The 17,836-nt window shown below is 47.3% G+C and overlaps 1 protein-coding gene across 1 annotated transcript; it reads left to right on the forward strand.

Annotated features, from left to right (window-relative positions):
• The first annotated feature begins 1,204 nt into the window (after positions 1 to 1,204).
• thbs4b (thrombospondin 4b) lies at positions 1,205 to 16,108 on the forward strand. The gene is made up of 22 exons (XM_076013866.1): positions 1,205 to 1,560; positions 4,735 to 4,932; positions 6,099 to 6,349; positions 6,797 to 6,899; positions 7,116 to 7,198; positions 7,297 to 7,348; positions 7,434 to 7,579; positions 8,154 to 8,291; positions 8,934 to 9,011; positions 9,133 to 9,285; positions 9,395 to 9,499; positions 9,801 to 9,908; positions 10,819 to 10,978; positions 12,019 to 12,137; positions 12,516 to 12,568; positions 12,666 to 12,859; positions 13,510 to 13,688; positions 13,954 to 14,002; positions 14,094 to 14,290; positions 14,384 to 14,556; positions 15,061 to 15,200; positions 15,516 to 16,108. The coding sequence occupies exons 1-22, from the start codon at positions 1,494 to 1,496 to the stop codon at positions 15,572 to 15,574; spliced, it is 2,805 nt and encodes a 934-aa protein (XP_075869981.1). The 5' UTR covers positions 1,205 to 1,493; the 3' UTR covers positions 15,575 to 16,108.
• Positions 16,109 to 17,836: the final 1,728 nt, after the last annotated feature.

The raw sequence follows: 17,836 nt of genomic DNA on the forward strand, positions 1-17,836 counted from the left end.
TTCAGACCTTTGATTTTTTTTTTTTTTTTTTTTTTTTTGAAAGCCTCTTAAAAATGCTGGTTTGCAAACACCACTTACTTCGAGCACATTTTGTGGCGATGCTGTAATGTTTCACGGCTGCCACCGTCTTATAAAAGAGAAGTCGAGTTACCCCCATGAATTCTCTTGAGGTCCCAGGTTTGGTCATGGTATCGCCTCTGCTAAATAGTCAGCAGATGGTGTCAGAGACTTTTGGGCTTTGTGGGTTTTTGTTTTTATCAGCGTTCGCCGTCTGACCTCATCAGCCGCGCCGTGGATGTGACTCAGGCCAGATCCTCCGGCGAAGACTGATGTGGTCCCGACCGCGCTGTGCCGGCCGTGCTTGGAGGTCGGCGCGATCCAAAAAAGCTCCGGAGCATCTGCAGAGGATCAAACCTGACAACAAATCAAAAAAGGCAGATAAAACTCAGGCTGTCCTGTGTCCTGGACGGATACAAGTCCGTATCATTTGGCATACCAGACCGGTGGTAACTTCAAGGAACACCTGCGGTAAACATATGGAAACTATGACTCATTTACTGCGGTTTGTTGCCATAGATACTTGTGTTTATACTTTAAGAGAGGACATCATTCTGGAAGGCCTGGACCCAGGGGGTTTTATTGACGTGGGGAAGGATTTAAGCATCATTACTTGACAAGACCTATTTTGACTTCCTCTTCAAACGACCCCATGGCGTTCCACTCCCCGATTGAGGAAAAGAAATCCTTGAATAAATAAGATGCAACGGGCAGAGGAAATGGGGGTGAAAAACAAGCACCATTAGGAGCCGACACCCCTCATCCCTGCCAAATGTGGCGAGTCGCCCGGTGCCAGACATGCTGACGACCTGAAGGCCCCGTGCCAGCAGCCTGTCTGAGGGCCCGCCTGAGCCGGGTTAACACATCTTGTTAAGTGCACACGTTCCACTGGGCTCATTTCCTGACTTTGCCCCGTGAATGTGGAGGGATGAAGGTGACACGTGGAGGAAAAGTGGAGAAAACTCCTCCACATTTCAGGGTAGAGAAAATGCTTCTTTTTTTTAAGTACTAAAAATAATCCCTCTGACCAGGTTGGAACACGATTACAGCTGTCAAACACAGCAGGATTGGGAGCATTTCACATGCATCGCTGCTATGCGGGAGCCCCAAGGAGTAGGCAGCCATTGGGAGCCAATGCAATAGAGCCACTGGTCACTCCTTCTCTGTATGGGGCCGTCTTGAGGAAAAGGTCTTAAAAGCAGGTTTGGGGCCCCGACGCTCCTCCCTCAGAGAGACTCCTGCAATCTTCTCAGCCACACACCGAATCCTGCAGCTTCTGCAAAGCCTTCGCATGGCAGACCAGACTCGCTGTTGATTCAGAGGAAGCAGCAAGCGGCTCGCAGCGGGGGGGGAAACGGACACACACCTGAAAGTGCCACCGAGCGAGGTTCTTCGTGACAGAAAACTGCTGATCCCGGGCCAGCTGGACGGACAAAATGGGCGTTTGGACGGCCCTGATTCTGGCCTCACAGCTGCTTCTGCACGTGGACGGCCAGGCTTTGGGTGAGTTTCGCTTTATGATGTGTGGAGGGGTTTTTTTTTTTTCTGGTTTTCTTTCTTGCTTTCCTCTGTATCAATAATTTAAAACGTCATTACATTTTTACGTGTCATAATGACTCGCGATAATCAGCGCCGACGGTAGCTCTACTTGCTGCAGGGCATGACAAAAAAAAAGGCAAAAAATGTTGTTTTCTGTTTTAGATTTTAACTCACTCTCCAAAGAATGAGGTCTGCAATTTTTCTTTCTTTCTTTTTTTTTTTTATTTTTACATTTTTGTTCCTTTCGGACTTCCTGGCTCTCTTGAAACCACCTTCCGTCTTTTTCATTATCTGTCAGAAAAGATTCAATGGCTTCGCAGCTGAAGATTTTTTCTTTTCTTTTTTTAAACCGCCGTATGTATGAGTCGCAATGCATAATGGATAAAGCAGACACAGTGAAAGAGAATATGATATGCGGGGCCCCAAAGAACACAAAGGATTAGACACGGCGTGTGATACTCACTGAGGGGAGGATGAAATGCTAAATATCCCCGTCAGTAACAGAAAAGGTGAAGAAGTCCAACACTTTTTTTTTGCATTTGCATTTGCAGCACAAAAAGGTAGAAAGGAAGTCTGACTCTCTCTCGCTCTCTGCTGAAGTAAAGTCACCCCCGCCTTCCGTACCTACACGGCCAGATCTGCTTCATTTGCTCCGGCGCGGGTAGGGGAGGGGCCGGGCGCTCCAGGCCCTCCAGCTCGTATTAATGCAAGCAAAGTCTCAGCGAAACAACACACATGGGAATAATCAGAGGTCATTCACGTGTACAGACTCCGCCCCCTTTCTCGCTCCGCTGTTGGCTGAAGGTCAGAAACTCTGCCGCAGCCGCTTGTGGAAGCCGCTGCTGTTTACAGTTTATCAGCTCCTCACAAATCACTCTGGTAATTGATGGCGTAGCTTTTCACGCTCCCATTAATCCCCGGCAATCTTTTTTTTTTTTTTTTTTTTTTCTTTTTACTCGCGAGGCCCGGCCTGATGTCATGCATTAAACAAGTCTGTATTAATGGGGCTCGTCATCTATCATTTCTTTGGCGAAATGGCTCATTGTCTTGCACGACTGGAATTCGCTGTGTTTAAACTGAGCAGGGTTGATTTACAGCGACGGTAAATAAAGAGGGGTTTTTACTTATTTATTTATTTTTAACAAGCTGGACTGCCTCGGCGGCGGGTTGCTGAAGTTACTGATCAATATTTATGTCTAAGGGATGACTTCACCCAGATCATGATCTTTCAAAAGCTATTTGTCTCCCAGTCAATCCTCTCGTGCTACTCGTGTTTTCACTGTGTGCAATGCCAAGCCCGTCGCTGAAACCAATACTTTCTGTTTTAACAAAAATAACAAAAAAAATTGTGTCATCTTGTGTTTGTCCACCTTGTAGATATTAACTAAGTTATAATCGACACAGCGCGTATTTCTCCTACTGGAAGCCTTGACGAAGGATAGTACTGAGGAAAAAAAAAAAAACACCTCAAGCCAGGGCATAAACTTTTAACCCAATGAAGTGGATTTATACCAGATTTTCTTCCGTCATTTGCGTAAATGCAGTAGTTCCAAGTAGGTAATGGAAACTCGCCTAATGTCTGCGCAATCCCCGCCTGAGAGGAATTCACATGACGATAAAGATCCAAGCGCCGCCTGGGCTTCCCGCGGCTGCTTCAGAAGCATGACCTCACCGTTTACCTTAATCACTCGCCGATGCCGATGACGGGATTCACGAAGGCTACGACAGACTGCAACGCTGCGATAAATAAGAGCAGTCAAACGTTAAAGACGGCTACTCTGACCATTAGTTAGGTTTTTTTTTTTTTTACGGTGGTCTTTAAATCTGACGGAGTGAAACGCCGGTGTTAAGTAGAGGACGGCGGTGCTGGATTACTCTGTGACTTTCAACTTGGCTTGTTTTATGGAGCCTGAAATCGGAGGTCAGTTGGCGGGGAGGAAATGATGCACTTGGTCAGAAAACCTGCAGGTGACCCCGACCTGGACAAAGCCCCCCAGTCCATCCAGAGGATAAATGAGAAGCCTGGTGTTTCAGTAACTCAGAAAACAAACAAACGGGGTGATATGAACGCTCACACAATGTCGTAAAAAAAAAACGGAGAACCTACTTTTTGTGCAAGTCATGCAGGCAATATTACGTAAGTGACCTTTTTTTTTTTTTTTTTAATACAAGAGGCGCATGTTTGAAAAGCCCCCTGCGCTGAGATAACTGAGATACATAATGTACAAGACAAGGCCCAGGGGGGACGGTGCGCAGGAGGGGGATCTCATCTGGGGGGGTTCATGCCTCGCAATCTTGGTTGACAACGGCCAATCTCGGAGCATTTGGGACCAATTTTGCTCCCCGGGCCGAGTGGGCCGAGCAGACCGCTTTCAAGGTACTTGTGTATTCATGATGTGAGCAGATGGCGGACTAGAGATTCACTGCACATTCTCTCACGGCCCGGCCCGGCTCACCGCGCCACTGTATTAAAGGAATGGCATGTGTGCAATTGTGCGGCGGCAGTCTGGTTGCTGTAGCCTATTAACTAGGGCTAAAATAAATACTTTTGTCCACATTAACTGCTGTTTAAATGACCAATGTTTCATGTAGTTTTATGTTGACATCACCGTGAATAGACACACAATTTCTAAGGCAAATGTCAGGTCAACACCATCGTCCAATGCACGGTCATACCTCAGAAACAAGACCTCAGCGCGGTGACTGATTAAAGAACAGTAACATCAGAAATGCAAACAGAATGCATCACCACGCACTGGTGATTCTAAAAAGAATTTCACAAACTTGCATGGCTTGATATTCATTCACCACTGGCAGCATCATCCTGCCAGGTCAGAACAGGAGAACTAAGGAAGGACCAGCACGCATAGGCCATATTTCTGCCCAGACGAGCTGCAGTTTGGATGCCTCACATGTCCAAAACAACATCCGGATAGAGTCTAACATCGACGTTACCCCTGAGTAACTGATGCACCACTTCTCAGACAAAGAGCTGTGAGTGTCGCGGCAACACCATCATTCTCGACTCGTGCAGCGAGTCCCTTCCAATATTGGAGCACCGCGTATGTTGACGATGTCCTGCGATCCTTTACTGCAGCTCTTCATCGTCTCTCCCTGCTTCCTCTTCCCTGTCAACAGTCTACGATCTGCTCACCTCGCCCGACTGCCTGCCAGACCTGCTGCAGGGGGGCCTAATCGAGCAGGGAGTGAAGGAGGCTTTCATCCTCACCTCCTTCAAGTTGCAGCCCAGGACCGGAACCTCTGTGTTTAGCTTGTACAACCCGAGGGACAGCAGCAAGTACTTTGAGTTCACCGTGATGGGGAAGCTCAACAGAGGTAGGACACAAATAAAAGAGGCCGGGGCGCCTTTTAAATTTTACTTAGCTGTGTTTATTCTTTCAAAACTGCTGTTAATCTCCGTCGATTTCCGCGGCACCTATGGAGAAAATCGTCTCCGTTTAGGAAATTCTTTCCGGTTTCTCCACCGCTGTCATTCCAGTAGCCAGGTGGTTTTGATTATAAGGGGATCTGAAAACCATTTGTACAACTAGAATCAGCGCACTTTAAGTCATCGCCACACAGGGGATAAACACAGTCGGTGACAGACTAACCATTAGTGGCTGAAGGCCAAGCGCGTTGCCCCGGGGATTGATGCCAACCAAAACGAGCGTTGAGAGGAACAAAACGCAGAATGGAGCAAATGTTACGTTCAAGCTCAAGGCAGAGAAGAGAGAAGGTAAAAGAAGTTGAGGGGATGTTGGTCAATGCAGTGAAACATTGCACAGTCACGGCGCTCACTTGAAAACTGCAAACCAATTTCAAAATACTGTGTCGTTTTCTAAAAAGAGCAAGCCCCCTACTGGCGAGAGCAGGCAGCCCACAGGGAGACAGTGAAATTCAACTCTGAAGCTTGACTGCACTTGCGTTTTTGTTTATCTCCTTAAGAGATGACTGATTACCAGCTCCATTAGTCCGCTATGGATGGAAGATAAACACTGTTTTATGAATAATAATGAACAGTTAGATTATAAACAAAGAGCCAGATCAAACATGATCAATTTAGACTGCCTGGTCAATGTTGCACTATTTCTGTAAACTGAGCCGAACTCATCCGCTTAGATCCGACTATTTTTCAGACCATTTTTCATTTTCAATGTCAAAATCTCAGCAGATGTTCTTAATTCCGCCAAATCATATATTAGTGGACAGCGAGAGGTAATGAAGGCGGCCCTGTTTACTCCCGCACAGCAAACAAATCCCTCCATGCAGAGCAGAGAGCAGTTTGGCCTCGTGCACCCGAGCGAGCGTATAGTCTGAGAAACTCCCAATTCAGACGAGCCAAATGTGAAAACACATAAGATTATTGTTGTGGCTGAGGCTTGAATGGAATCTTCACGGCGAACACTCAGTGTAATCCCCCACCACCCCCCTGTTTTTTTCCAACGTTATCTCCTCTTTGCCCACCATCACTTCCACTTCCCCCCTGATCTCTCCCCTCAAAGCCGTGTTACGCTATCAGCGCACCGACAGGAGGATGAGCTCGGTAACCTTCAACAACCTGGTGCTGGCTGACGGCCAACAGCACCGGCTGCTGTTCCACCTGAAGGGGATGCTGCCGCCCGGTCCGGGCGGGGTGGAGCTGCATCTGGACTGCAGGCTGGTGGAGACGGTCAGGGATCTGCCCGCCGCCTTCCAGGGTTTGCCACAGGGCTACGGCACGGTGGATCTGAAGACCATGCAAGCCAGAGACCAGGTGAGCAGTAAATCGGCAGCATTTCCACACAGTGGCCAATGACTTCCTGTTAGGTTAGCGGGAGGCAAACACTTTCCAGGGACCTTCTATGGGAGGTTAAGCTGGGCGACTTTGAAAATATTGTACAACAAAAAAGGGAGAAATGAGAGGGTATCACTGTTGAGCTAGCTAGCTAGCGCTAAACCAGTAAAAACATTAATTTACACAGTCGGCCTTTAAATATGATTTTTTTTTTATTATTAAGGCCATGCTGATTGAAGTAATGCCTTTAAGTTACTTATAGGTTCACTATAGCTGGCTATTAGTTGTTTCAACAACTCTATATTTCCACCAGTTTCCAAGGCTAGTGCCCTTTAGCAAGGCTGCAACACCAACTTCAACTTTCCAACAAAGTTCAGCCGGCTTCGTACGGGTGACTGCAAATTTTGCCCCGTTCTGTTCCAACAGGAGAGTTTGGATGAGCTCAAGCTGGTGGTCGGGGACACATTTGAGAATGTGGCTTCGCTGCAAGACTGCCACTTCCAACAAAGAGACTCTGTCCAGACCCTGGGTAAGAGCCGTTACAGCTGAAGGGGAAACGCCTACAGTGATGGCCAAATGTTTCCAAAGAAAAACAAACCCCCGGCCGGCAGAAGCAGAAGCCTGGGTGGGAGGGGGCCCGCGAGAAAAAAAAACAAAAAAAACACACCGGTGGCTTGACAGAAGGCAGGGTCGCTTGAGAGGGCCAGTGCTGCGGTTCAGCAAATAACGGCGCCTTTTCTCTCAGGGGTCAACACCAAGCAGCTGTCCAACCAAATGCTGGAGTTAACGAAGGTGATAAATGAGCTGAGGGACGTCCTCATTCAGCAGGTAAAGTCGCCCCGCTCCGAGGCCACTTAATCTCCACTTCCTCAGCCCCCTCATGTCGGCTTTTGCAAACCTGCTTGCGTTTGACCCCCCCCCCGCAGGTCAAAGAGACCTCGTTCCTCAGAAACACCATCTCAGAGTGTCAGGCCTGCGGTGAGATCACGTCAAATAGGCTCCCGCTGATAATAAAATTACACCGACCAATCATTCTCCTCCTCCGCCGCTCTGGTGTCTGCAGGCCTGGGCGGCGTGGTGAAACCCAGGTGCGTCCCGGGCATCTGTTTCCGCGAGGACATGTGCATCGAGACGACGGACGGCGTGGACTGCGGACCGTGTCCCGACGGCTACACCGGGGACGGCTTCAGCTGCGACGACGTGGACGAGGTGAGCGGGAAGCGGGTGTCCCGTCCCGTCTTTAAAACCCACACGGCCGCCACTGCTGCCGGTGGAGCTTTTCATTGACAAAACCTGCTTTTCTGAGTTCAAAGCCAGGTGACGTAAGACCGTTTCATTTTTTTTTTTTTTTTTTTTTTTTGTTTCAAGATATCAGAGCGGGGTATTTTTCAGACTTTTTAGAAAAGATAAAAAAAAAATAACAGCATTGAGATTGAATCTGCAAAGTGGCCCGCAGGGTCTAAAGGCACTTCAAAGAAGCTAATGTGGAATAATGAGTGTTCAGCAAACCAAAGCCACAGGTAAAGCAGAAAAGTTTCGGTTGAAGTTAGGAGCCAAAGTGTGTGTGTGTGTGTGTGTGTGTGGGTGCGTGCGGGTCTCCTTGTTTGCACCGACCCTTTTTTTAAGTACTCCCCCACTTCCGCATTCCCTCTTTTGCATGAGCCAGAGTGTCATCAAACCTAAAAGCCTTGGCCGACTCTCCCGGCGAGGGCCACATGCATTTTGCAGCTCTCGGCGGCGCTCAACTGTCCTCCTTTCCCCTCTCTCGTTCCCCTTCCTGCAGTGTCAGTTTAACCCCTGCTTCCCCGGAGTGAAGTGCGTCAACACGGCCCCGGGCTACCGCTGCGAGGCCTGCCCGCTGGGCTTCACCGGCACGCCAGTGGAGGGAGTCGGCGTTCTGTTTGCGCAGACCAACAAACAGGTAACAGACGCGGTGGAACGCGGACGGCTCGATGCCTTCACAGTCCTGGAAACCAGCCAGTCAGGATTCAACAACAACAAAGAACAGCGATTCCGCATTAGCATGTCATTGATGTGGGGAGCTTTAATATGCAGTGGATCCTTTATCGCATAAAGGACAAAGGGAATGGATTGTTTAAACGCCGCTTCTTGTCTCTCCGTAAAAAAAAAATGACACAAATGAAATTAAGATTAATGTATTTTTGAGTTTAACAACCTCTGGATCTTCAGTGGAAATTCTCTTCAGGTCCCACAACAAAGGGGGTCATACTGTTCAGTGCTTCTCAGATTGTTTGTTAGTTGAATCTGTAAACATGTTTTGCACTCTGAGTTCAGGATAATTCCTCCCCCTCTGGCCAACGTTTATGGTTTATAGTTAATCTAAATGAAACCATGTGAGATTTTCTGGTCGGAAAAAATTGGGGGGGCAACTGGTAATAAATCACAGGACGTCAGAAACGGAAACATCAAATGATTTTTTTTTCTTATGGGCCATGGCGGTAACGAGTGCAGGGCGATGAGCGACTCTCAACGTCACAAGCTCGATTCCTTCGAACACTTAAGAAAAACGCCGGTTTGAGATTATAACCCTGTTTAATTTCAGGTCTGCGACGACATCGACGAATGCAAAGGGCCCGACAACGGCGGCTGCACCCCCGAATCGCTGTGTCACAACTCTGTGGTAGGAACGGCCAGACGATATCATCCGAACGCGACACAACGCGGTTCTCTGCGCCCCATCTGGGTCCTTCTTTGCAATCACCGTTCAAAGCAGAAACCAGATGTGTTTGGCTCGTGCACAGGGCTCCTACCACTGCGGCAGCTGCAAGACCGGCTTCACAGGGGATCAGGTGAAGGGCTGCAAGCCGGAGATCAGCTGCGGCAACAGCCTGACCAACCCGTGTGACGTCAACGCCCAGTGTATCCCAGAGAGGGACGGCTCCATCACTTGTCAGGTAGCACCTTTTTTCTTTTCTTTTTTTTTTTTAACTGAGAACTCTATATGTTTTTTTTTTTTTCTTTCATTCAATCCTGGGGGGTTTCATTCTTCATTCTTCTTCCCAGTGTGGCATCGGCTGGGCTGGAAATGGATACCTCTGTGGCAAGGACACAGACATTGACGGATACCCCGATGAGAAGCTGAAATGCAAAGACTCCAGCTGCAGAAAGGTGAGAAAATTGCAACCATGAGAAAGATGGACATCCGCCTGAGAAAGGAGCCCACAGCGGGCATTTTCAGAAGTGAGACATAGCTTGGAAGGTGATTGGATGAACCTTTTTTTGGCCAGTCAGCTTTAAATCCAAATCAATTGACAGTCCTCCATTTGAAAAGACTTTCCATTAAATTTTGGCAAATGGGTGAGTGACGTTTGAAATCTGAGCAACCTAGCAGCCATTTAAGTTTCTGCTTTTTCATTCTTCTTCTTCTTCATGAATTTTGAATGTAAAAAAAATAAAAAATCTCCTTCAGGATAACTGCATGTACATCCCCAACTCGGGTCAAGAGGACGCCGACAGGGACGGCCAAGGCGACGCCTGCGATGACGATGCCGACGGTGACGGTATTCCTAACGAGCAGGTCGGTGGGAACGATGAGAACGATGAGAAGAAAACTTTTTTTTTTTTTTAATTACATTTCTCAAACACAATTCTGGGGATCAGAACGAGTACGTTCTCATGAAGCTGCTTCCTTTGATGACTCAGCAAATTGTGCTTTGTCAAAAAAGATGTTTTCAGTTATGCTGGACTTAAGACAAAATTACTCATGTGGTTCAGATAAAGAAGAATGTTTTGGTTAAAGGAAGGACAAAAACAGTCAAAAACACTGACATATGTATCGGCAAACTCAGACCTGGGTTGCAACATAACAAACACTGTGAGAAGAACCAGTTGTTCAAATACATACAAGGTCGGGCTGCCTTAGTTATGCAAATTATAAAAAGCCAAGAGTGCGCTGTTGTAATTTCTGGGAAGTTCACTGAGAGATTAGATACTCATAGTTTTTTTTAAAAAAGAAAAGAAAAGAAAACACAGGATTTTGCATTGTGCAGAAGCCTTAATAGAAAGACAGTTGCGTTAAAAACAGTTGGAACACAAACTTAAAGGCCCAAAGTGTAAGATTTAGAACCATGTAATGGTCAGAAGGCTTACCAGCAACAAGCACTGTCGTTAGATGACACACTTGACCTTGTTTTATTCCATCCAGAGCCTATTTCGATCATTTTGGATTTTTAAATACTACACAACTGGCCTCAAACAGTGATGAGTTCTGAAGGTAGTTAAAGCATAAAAATTTCAAAATTGAATAAACAGCAACCTCAGATGCTGCAGATAACAAGATGCACCTCCTCACTCTGCCTTGGCATCTATAAAGTAGGCGAGGTTGTTTATTGTCGTATATAGACCCTTGGAAACACAGCATGAATGAGACCTTTGTTCTCTGTGTCTGTCTGTCTGTGTGTGTGTGTGTGTGTGTGTGCGCATGGCAGGACAACTGCTGGCTGAAGCCCAACGTGGACCAGAAGAACAGCGACAAGGACAGCCACGGCGACGCCTGCGACAACTGCCGCATGGTGGAGAACCCGGACCAGAGGGACACGGACGGCGACGGCAAAGGGGACGCCTGCGACGACGACATGGACGGCGACGGTACGGAGCAGGACGGCATCGGGGGGGGGGGCCTGACGCTGGCGCTTATACAACAGGCAACACAGTCACAAAGCACAGGCACTGTGACTTGTGCTTGTAGTAAATTGTGCAGGGAACATTCACACTCATAGGGGTTTAATTAAAAACATATGTGTATATGAATATGTATATACACGTGTGCAGACAGACAGACATATAAACCTGTATGTACATAATACATATATACATGCATGCATACATACACAGAAATAAATGACATTCCCTTCTAAAGAAATATGCACTTGTGTTGGAGTGTGGACGTGTGGATCCACAAGCCAAGTGAGGAGCCAGACGCAGGAATTGAAGGCCGGTTGCGGTGTGACCCTGGAGGCAAAACTAAACTTTGATCATTCACCGCTATGATTACACCTGGAAAAAAAAAAAAAAAAATCCCCACAGGAGACGAGTTGGTTTTTTCCTTATCGCAGTTATGTGACCTTTATGTATTTGTGGCTGTTGCTGCTGCTGCTGCTGCTGCCTTCCTGCGAAGAATGAAAAATAGCATCAGAGCGCCAACAGGCGTTCTCCCACTTGGAAAATGCAACAGTGCACCCTTGTGGTTAGACGCCAGACAACATGGCATAACGCAGCCAAAATTCCAAATGTCTTAATTCGGACAAAGAGTGTTCCCCAAGAGTAATCTAAATGATCAATTTGATCCGAGAACCGCAAAGATTTTTTTTTGAAATTGTCTTCTTGTCAGTGATAATCAAATTTCCAAAAGTGATTTAGGTATGGTAAATAGAAAAGCATGCAATACATACATTGCATGCTTTGTTTGTCATCTTTTCGGTCTGCGTTCAAATATATTTAGATTTTAAAGGAATTACTTTGTGTTCATGAAGCGTCTTTCTTCTCAGGCTGAAATCCCCCCAAAATGTTTACAGCAACATTCAAGATAGCTAGCACCGCTCGACTCGTCGCGTCTGACTTAACTGTGACTGAGATTCAACCTGCTGATGACGCCAGAAGACAACTGAGTCGTCGTATGTGTCCAACAGGCCTGAAGAACATTCTGGACAACTGCCAGCGTGTCCAGAACAGAGACCAGCTGGACCAGGACGGAGACGGCGTGGGAGACGCCTGCGACAGCTGCCCCGACATCCCCAACCCGAATCAGGTGGGCGGCGGCACAGGAGATTGCTGCTCTGGTGGCGACATTGACCCATATAGTTTGAGTGCTGCTTTGATCAGGGTTATTGTTTCACTTACACACTATCTACCACAGCCCAGAACATGGACCTGCTTGGGGTTCCGTGGCTTTACTACTGAATTAGGAAAGATGTGAGACAAAGTGGGAAATCAGCAAAGCGGGTTTTGGTGCCAACACCGCCCGCAATATGATTTCTGGCCAGTAGAGGTCTCCAAATCTTCGCCCACTGGGCCTTTAAATGTTTCAGCAACTTGATGAAAGGAAGCTAGCCATTCTTTCGTCAGTTTAAAAGACTAGTTTCAGGTTGTTGCGACGCACTCGGCCAACTCTTTGCCCTCGTTTCAGTCTGACATTGACAACGACCTGGTTGGAGACTCGTGCGACACAAACCAAGACAGGTAACAACGCCACCTTTCACGTCTCGATGGCATTTGCGGCCCCTGCTTTGGTTCGTACTCACGCCTCGTTGAACGTGTCTCTCTCTCCCCCCTGCAGCGATGGCGACGGCCATCAGGACACCAAGGATAATTGCCCGTTCGTAATCAACAGCTCTCAGCTGGACACGGACAAAGACGGGCAGGGAGACGAGTGCGACGACGACGACGACAACGACGGGATCCCCGACACTGTGCCGCCGGGGCCCGACAACTGCAGGCTGGTGCCGAACCCTGACCAGACCGACGACAACAGTGAGCCTGTCGTCTATTAACTTTGCAGATAGTTTTTAACCACAAACTCTCTGAAAAGTGTGGGCTTTTCTCATTTCTTCCTTCTTCTGTATACTACAAGTTGCCATGTTTCTGCTTGCATATCTTCGTTATGACACACTGCATCTGAAATTATTTTTAAAGCTTCAAACAAGTTGTACTGGCAGCAGAGCCCGAGACAAATTTGAAGCCAAACTTTACATTTTGAAGCAGCCCTGAACAATAACTCTTCATTTTTTTTTTTTTTTTTTTTACCCCAGAAAAACAAGCTGCCCTTTTAAAAAAGAAACATTGTGCACTTTGGCGGCTTATTCTGAATGTTTTATATCAGACCTTGCAGCTCTGCCGCTTCTCAAAAAGGACACCACTTTTCTTCAGGGGCTCGGCCCTCTTGACATTTTTGTTGAAGCGTCCCCCGCAGTGACAGGGCCAGGAGGCTTTAAAAAAAAAAGACAGAGGAGCGGATGGCTTTGAAGTAGACACGGCAGAGTGAGAAAGTGGAGCATCGTCTCAGTTTTTAACGGTTGCCAGAGAACAAAAGCAATAATCCAATCGATCTGGTTCATTTCTGGCTGATTAATGGATAGAATAGAGAGGGTCGAAGTACTGATTTCTCCTTCCCTCCTTCCCAGACGACGGCGTCGGAGACGTTTGTGAGTCGGACTTCGACCAGGACAAAGTGATCGACAGGATCGACAACTGTCCCGAGAACGCCGAGGTTACCTTGACGGACTTCAGGGCCTATCAGACGGTGGTGCTGGACCCCGAGGGCGACGCCCAGATTGACCCCAACTGGGTTGTTTTGAACCAGGTTTGCTCTCAAACAAAACAGATAAAAGTTTTTTGGTTTTTTTGTCTCCAAGTTATTTATCTCTAACAGTGAAACAAAATCAACTTTGATAGTGTTTCGAATTGCAGTTTTGTTTTTTTTACCTTGACTTTCTTGTGTATCGCAGCAAAATCAAACTGCATTTGCCATAAAATTGAATTTGCCATCAACGGAATGGCGGCTATTTCTCTCCCTTGCAAATACATTTTGAAACTACTTTACTGCCAACTGTTTACGTCTCCTACAGGGAATGGAGATTGTTCAGACCATGAATAGCGACCCGGGACTTGCCGTTGGTGAGTCTGATCTAACAACACGCCACATTCCCAACAGGACAAAAAGAAAATCAAATTCAATCACTTTTCTCTCTTCGTTTTCTGCACTCAGGCTACACTGCTTTCAGCGGCGTGGACTTCGAGGGCACGTTCCACGTCAACACGGTGACCGACGACGACTACGCCGGCTTCATCTTCGGCTACCAGGACTCGTCGTCCTTCTACGTGGTGATGTGGAAGCAGACGGAGCAGACCTACTGGCAGGCGACGCCCTTCAGAGCCGTGGCCGAACCCGGCATTCAGCTCAAGGTGGGGGACTTGTTCACTTTCCCCTCACGTAGATTTCTAGCCTTCCCCTTCCCGTCAGCTGACTCTGCCGTCCAATGCCGGCGACCCCAACAGGCAGTGAAGTCGACATCCGGGCCCGGGGAGCACCTGAGGAACTCGCTGTGGCACACGGGGGACACCAACGACCAGGTGCGTCTGCTGTGGAAGGACCCCAGGAACGTCGGCTGGAAGGACAAGGTGTCGTACCGCTGGTACCTGCAGCACCGCCCGCAGGTCGGCTACATCAGGTACGGCAACAACCGCGACAGACGAATCCAAGGTTTCATATTTCTAGAAAAGGTTGTAATCATTCGGTTTGATAAGGACAACTTTGCTTGTGTTGAAATGAATAGAGAGTGCCGTGCTAATCAATGCTAATCAATGCCAGCCCTAAAAAAAAAAAAAAAGTCCTTTCGAAATGTTTTGCAAAGACATTTTGCGAATACACTTCACACTGCAAGGCATTTGGCAAGATTTCAAGTCTGAATACTTGCAGATCCATCTTTAAAAGCTCCTGTTTGAGTCAGGGTTTTTTTTCAGCAGGACTTGTCCGGGAAATATTCTGTCGTAGTTTGTGTCCCTTGAAGGGAAAGAAGTCTTCAGATTTTAGTTTTGATAAGCTCAGGGAGGTACTGCGAGCTTCAGCGGCTGAATTAACAGCAGTTTCGGAGAGCCGGACCACCTTTTTATCAAGGTCCACTGCCCAAAATTCTCAAAATGTATCCGAGACAAATAAGGCCTCTTCTGTGCAGAGCCCGGTTTTATGAGGGAACCGAGCTGGTGGCCGACTCTGGCGTGACGATTGACACCACCATGAGAGGAGGGCGACTGGGTGTTTTCTGCTTCTCTCAAGAAAACATCATCTGGTCCAATCTGAAGTACCGCTGCAACGGTAAGGCTACGACTTAAACCCACACTCTCTCTCATTCCATCTGAACGTATGCTGAACTTTGCGGGACCGTCAGAGGTTCAGCGTAAGTGTCAAGCAACAACACGTTAGCCTAACAGCATAGTTGCCCAAGTGATTTTTTTTGGGCCAAATTGTGATATCTGCCCAACTTTACCAATGTGCTTGCTAAAAAAAAAAAATGTGTTTTTTCTTGTTTTCCGAAAACGTTCAAATATGACTTAGGCTAACGAACAGTAGCTGTGTTTAGCGTTAGCTCGGCCTCGGCCCTGTTCTGAGCTCGTCTCCTGACCTCCGCAGACACCATCCCTGAGGACTTCCAGGAGTTCAGCACTCAGCACGGAGTCGACGGGCTCTAAAGGCTGGGAAACAAGACGACTGTGTGTATGCGTGTGTGCGCGTGCGTGCGTGTGTGTGTGTATGTTTTTTGTATGTGTGTCTGTACAGTTTCCGTGCTTGGATGACCACAACGTTTGTACTGTATGTGCGTATTCTCTGTTTTGGGTCTCATCCTCATGCTAACTATTTCAGCTTACTGTGCTAAATGATAAGTTATGTTTTTACTGAACTTAGTGCAGAAAATAAAGTGAAGATATAACAATACGTCGCTGATTGCAAAATATTACTATTAGGTATAGGCGACAGCAGCCTAGCGGTCAAGTCTGTGCTATTTTGGGGGGATATTTGTTTTGTTTTTCCATTCACTCCTGTAGAGAAAATCGAGGGACCGAGCTTCGCGTGACTCATATTTCCGACGGTGTCTCGGCCCAGTCGGTGCCCTTGAATAAGTTAAAGCCTGGTACATCCTGGATTTCTCTTTCCATCCTTGAGATCTTGATTCTTTTATATGTGTGTAGTCATGAAGCTGGTCAAATAAAGGGCTTTAAACTGTCGTGAAACGTCTATTTATTTGAAACAAGAGGCTTCCTTGGTGCTTTTAACTGAGGATTTCTAACAGCTGTACGTGCCAAGTACAAATTTACAGCCAAAAAAAGAAAGAAAAGAAAAAACGGTGCAATAAAGGATCCTGATGTAACAATCCCCATATCCTGACTCCCCCCATTGCACAGGGAGGCCTGCGGTCTGCACAATAAAAAAAACATTTTTACAACTTGAAGTTTAAGGCTTTTTTTTTTTCCTTTTTTTTTTTTAGGAGGAATTGACTTCCTAATGAGCGACTTCCTCTCCTCATTTGGCTGCTGAGGTCAGTCGGGACGCTCTGTTCTTTCGCTCGCACTCAGGGGTCCTTTCCAGATGAGCCGTGTACGCTTTTAAGATTCTGACAGTGCAGGAAGGAGCTACGCAAAAAAAATCACGCAGAGTCCTTCATATTTCTCTTTAATCAAGCCGACTCAGCTGCGAGATAAGAGCGCTTTGATTTTCCTCTCTCACTCAAAGGGAGCAACAGAGGAGAAGATCATCCCTGTGATTTGTATTGAATGGAGTTCAGTGGCTCGCATGCTCACAGGAAAATGTGCGGGGGGGGGGGGGGGGGGGGGGGCGTGTTTCCTGAAATCTTAAATGTCCAAAGTGATGAACTTCCCAGAGCTGAGGAAGTTTCATCCTTTGCTTCTTCTGCTGTTTTACTTTTCACAAAGTGGGAGATGAAACGTAAATGAGCCCTTTGTGACGTCACAAAGGTGCACTGATAAATCTCCCAGGTACGTGGCAATGCCACTCTGACCTCCGAGAACTCCTTGTGTTGGTTCAAAACATGTGGGCTCTCCAACAAAGCATCACGTTGAAGCTGACATTTGCTGGCAGCTGTAAACAGAGGGCTAAATGTGAAAATTATTGTATTTAATCCATGTATTATGCAACGCAGCTCCACTGACCTCTGAGACGCAGATGCGGTTGCATCACGGGACATTTAAAATGCAGTTGGCAATTAGAAAAATGCTGATAGCTGCACTGGGTTTGGCCTAAATGAGTCACAAAGGCAGCAACTAGTCAGGTTGGAGATGCGTCTGAGTCTCCGTTTTAATCATTTATTGACGCGCGCCATTGTGTGGTTGTTTGTCTCTCGGGCAACTCACTCTTGATCCCAGTGCGCCTCCGTCGCTCCGCGAGGCCCCATTTGCATAACAAAACCGATAATTACGCCCCTCAGCGAGCTATTGATTTATGCCCATCCTGATATGAATAAGTAAAAAGCCGCTCTGCAGCAGGTATTCAAATTGGAACAAATGTGACCTCAGTTTGACGGCAGTTCCAGTACCACGCGATAGCAAAAGCGTTTTTTTTTTGTTTTTGTTTTTTTTTCAAATGCAAATGCAAGGATTGCTGGCAAAGAGCAAAGTCAGGACAACTGAAGTCAGACTGAATATAGAAGCGTCGTAAAAAGGTGAACGTTCTCCAGGCCAGACGCGCACGCAGGTTGGAAGGGGAGCCTGTGGATCATGGCAAAGGTTCCCGTTGAAAGGTTATTGCAGAGTTCTGTTCCGCAAACTGCGGATTCTCAGGTGTCATCACACAGCGAGCAAAGAGGCGACCGACAGAAGTGAGAGATCAAGAGGTTCAGCCTCTCGCCGAGCGGCGGAGACACAGGCGGCCTTTCATGCCGAGGACTGTGACTGAGGATGTTGACGGCAAAAAGGGGGGGGGGGGGAAAGAAAGAAAAG

Source organism: Nelusetta ayraudi, unplaced genomic scaffold (genome assembly GCF_046127955.1).
Source record: "Nelusetta ayraudi isolate G7.1 ecotype Tasmania unplaced genomic scaffold, CSIRO-AGI_Nayr_v1 ptg000160l, whole genome shotgun sequence".
Classification (NCBI taxonomy): Eukaryota; Metazoa; Chordata; class Actinopteri; order Tetraodontiformes; family Monacanthidae; genus Nelusetta; species Nelusetta ayraudi.

Excerpts from the sequence above, each read along its gene's own strand:
- thbs4b (XM_076013866.1), top strand. The coding sequence starts at position 1,494 with ATGGGCGTTTGGACGGCCCTGATTCTGGCCTCACAGCTGCTTCTGCAC. Across the intron at positions 12,569-12,665 it reads TGCGACACAAACCAAGACAG|CGATGGCGACGGCCATCAGG; the intron begins GTAACAACGCCA and ends TCCCCCCTGCAG. Across the intron at positions 14,291-14,383 it reads AACCCGGCATTCAGCTCAAG|GCAGTGAAGTCGACATCCGG; the intron begins GTGGGGGACTTG and ends CGACCCCAACAG.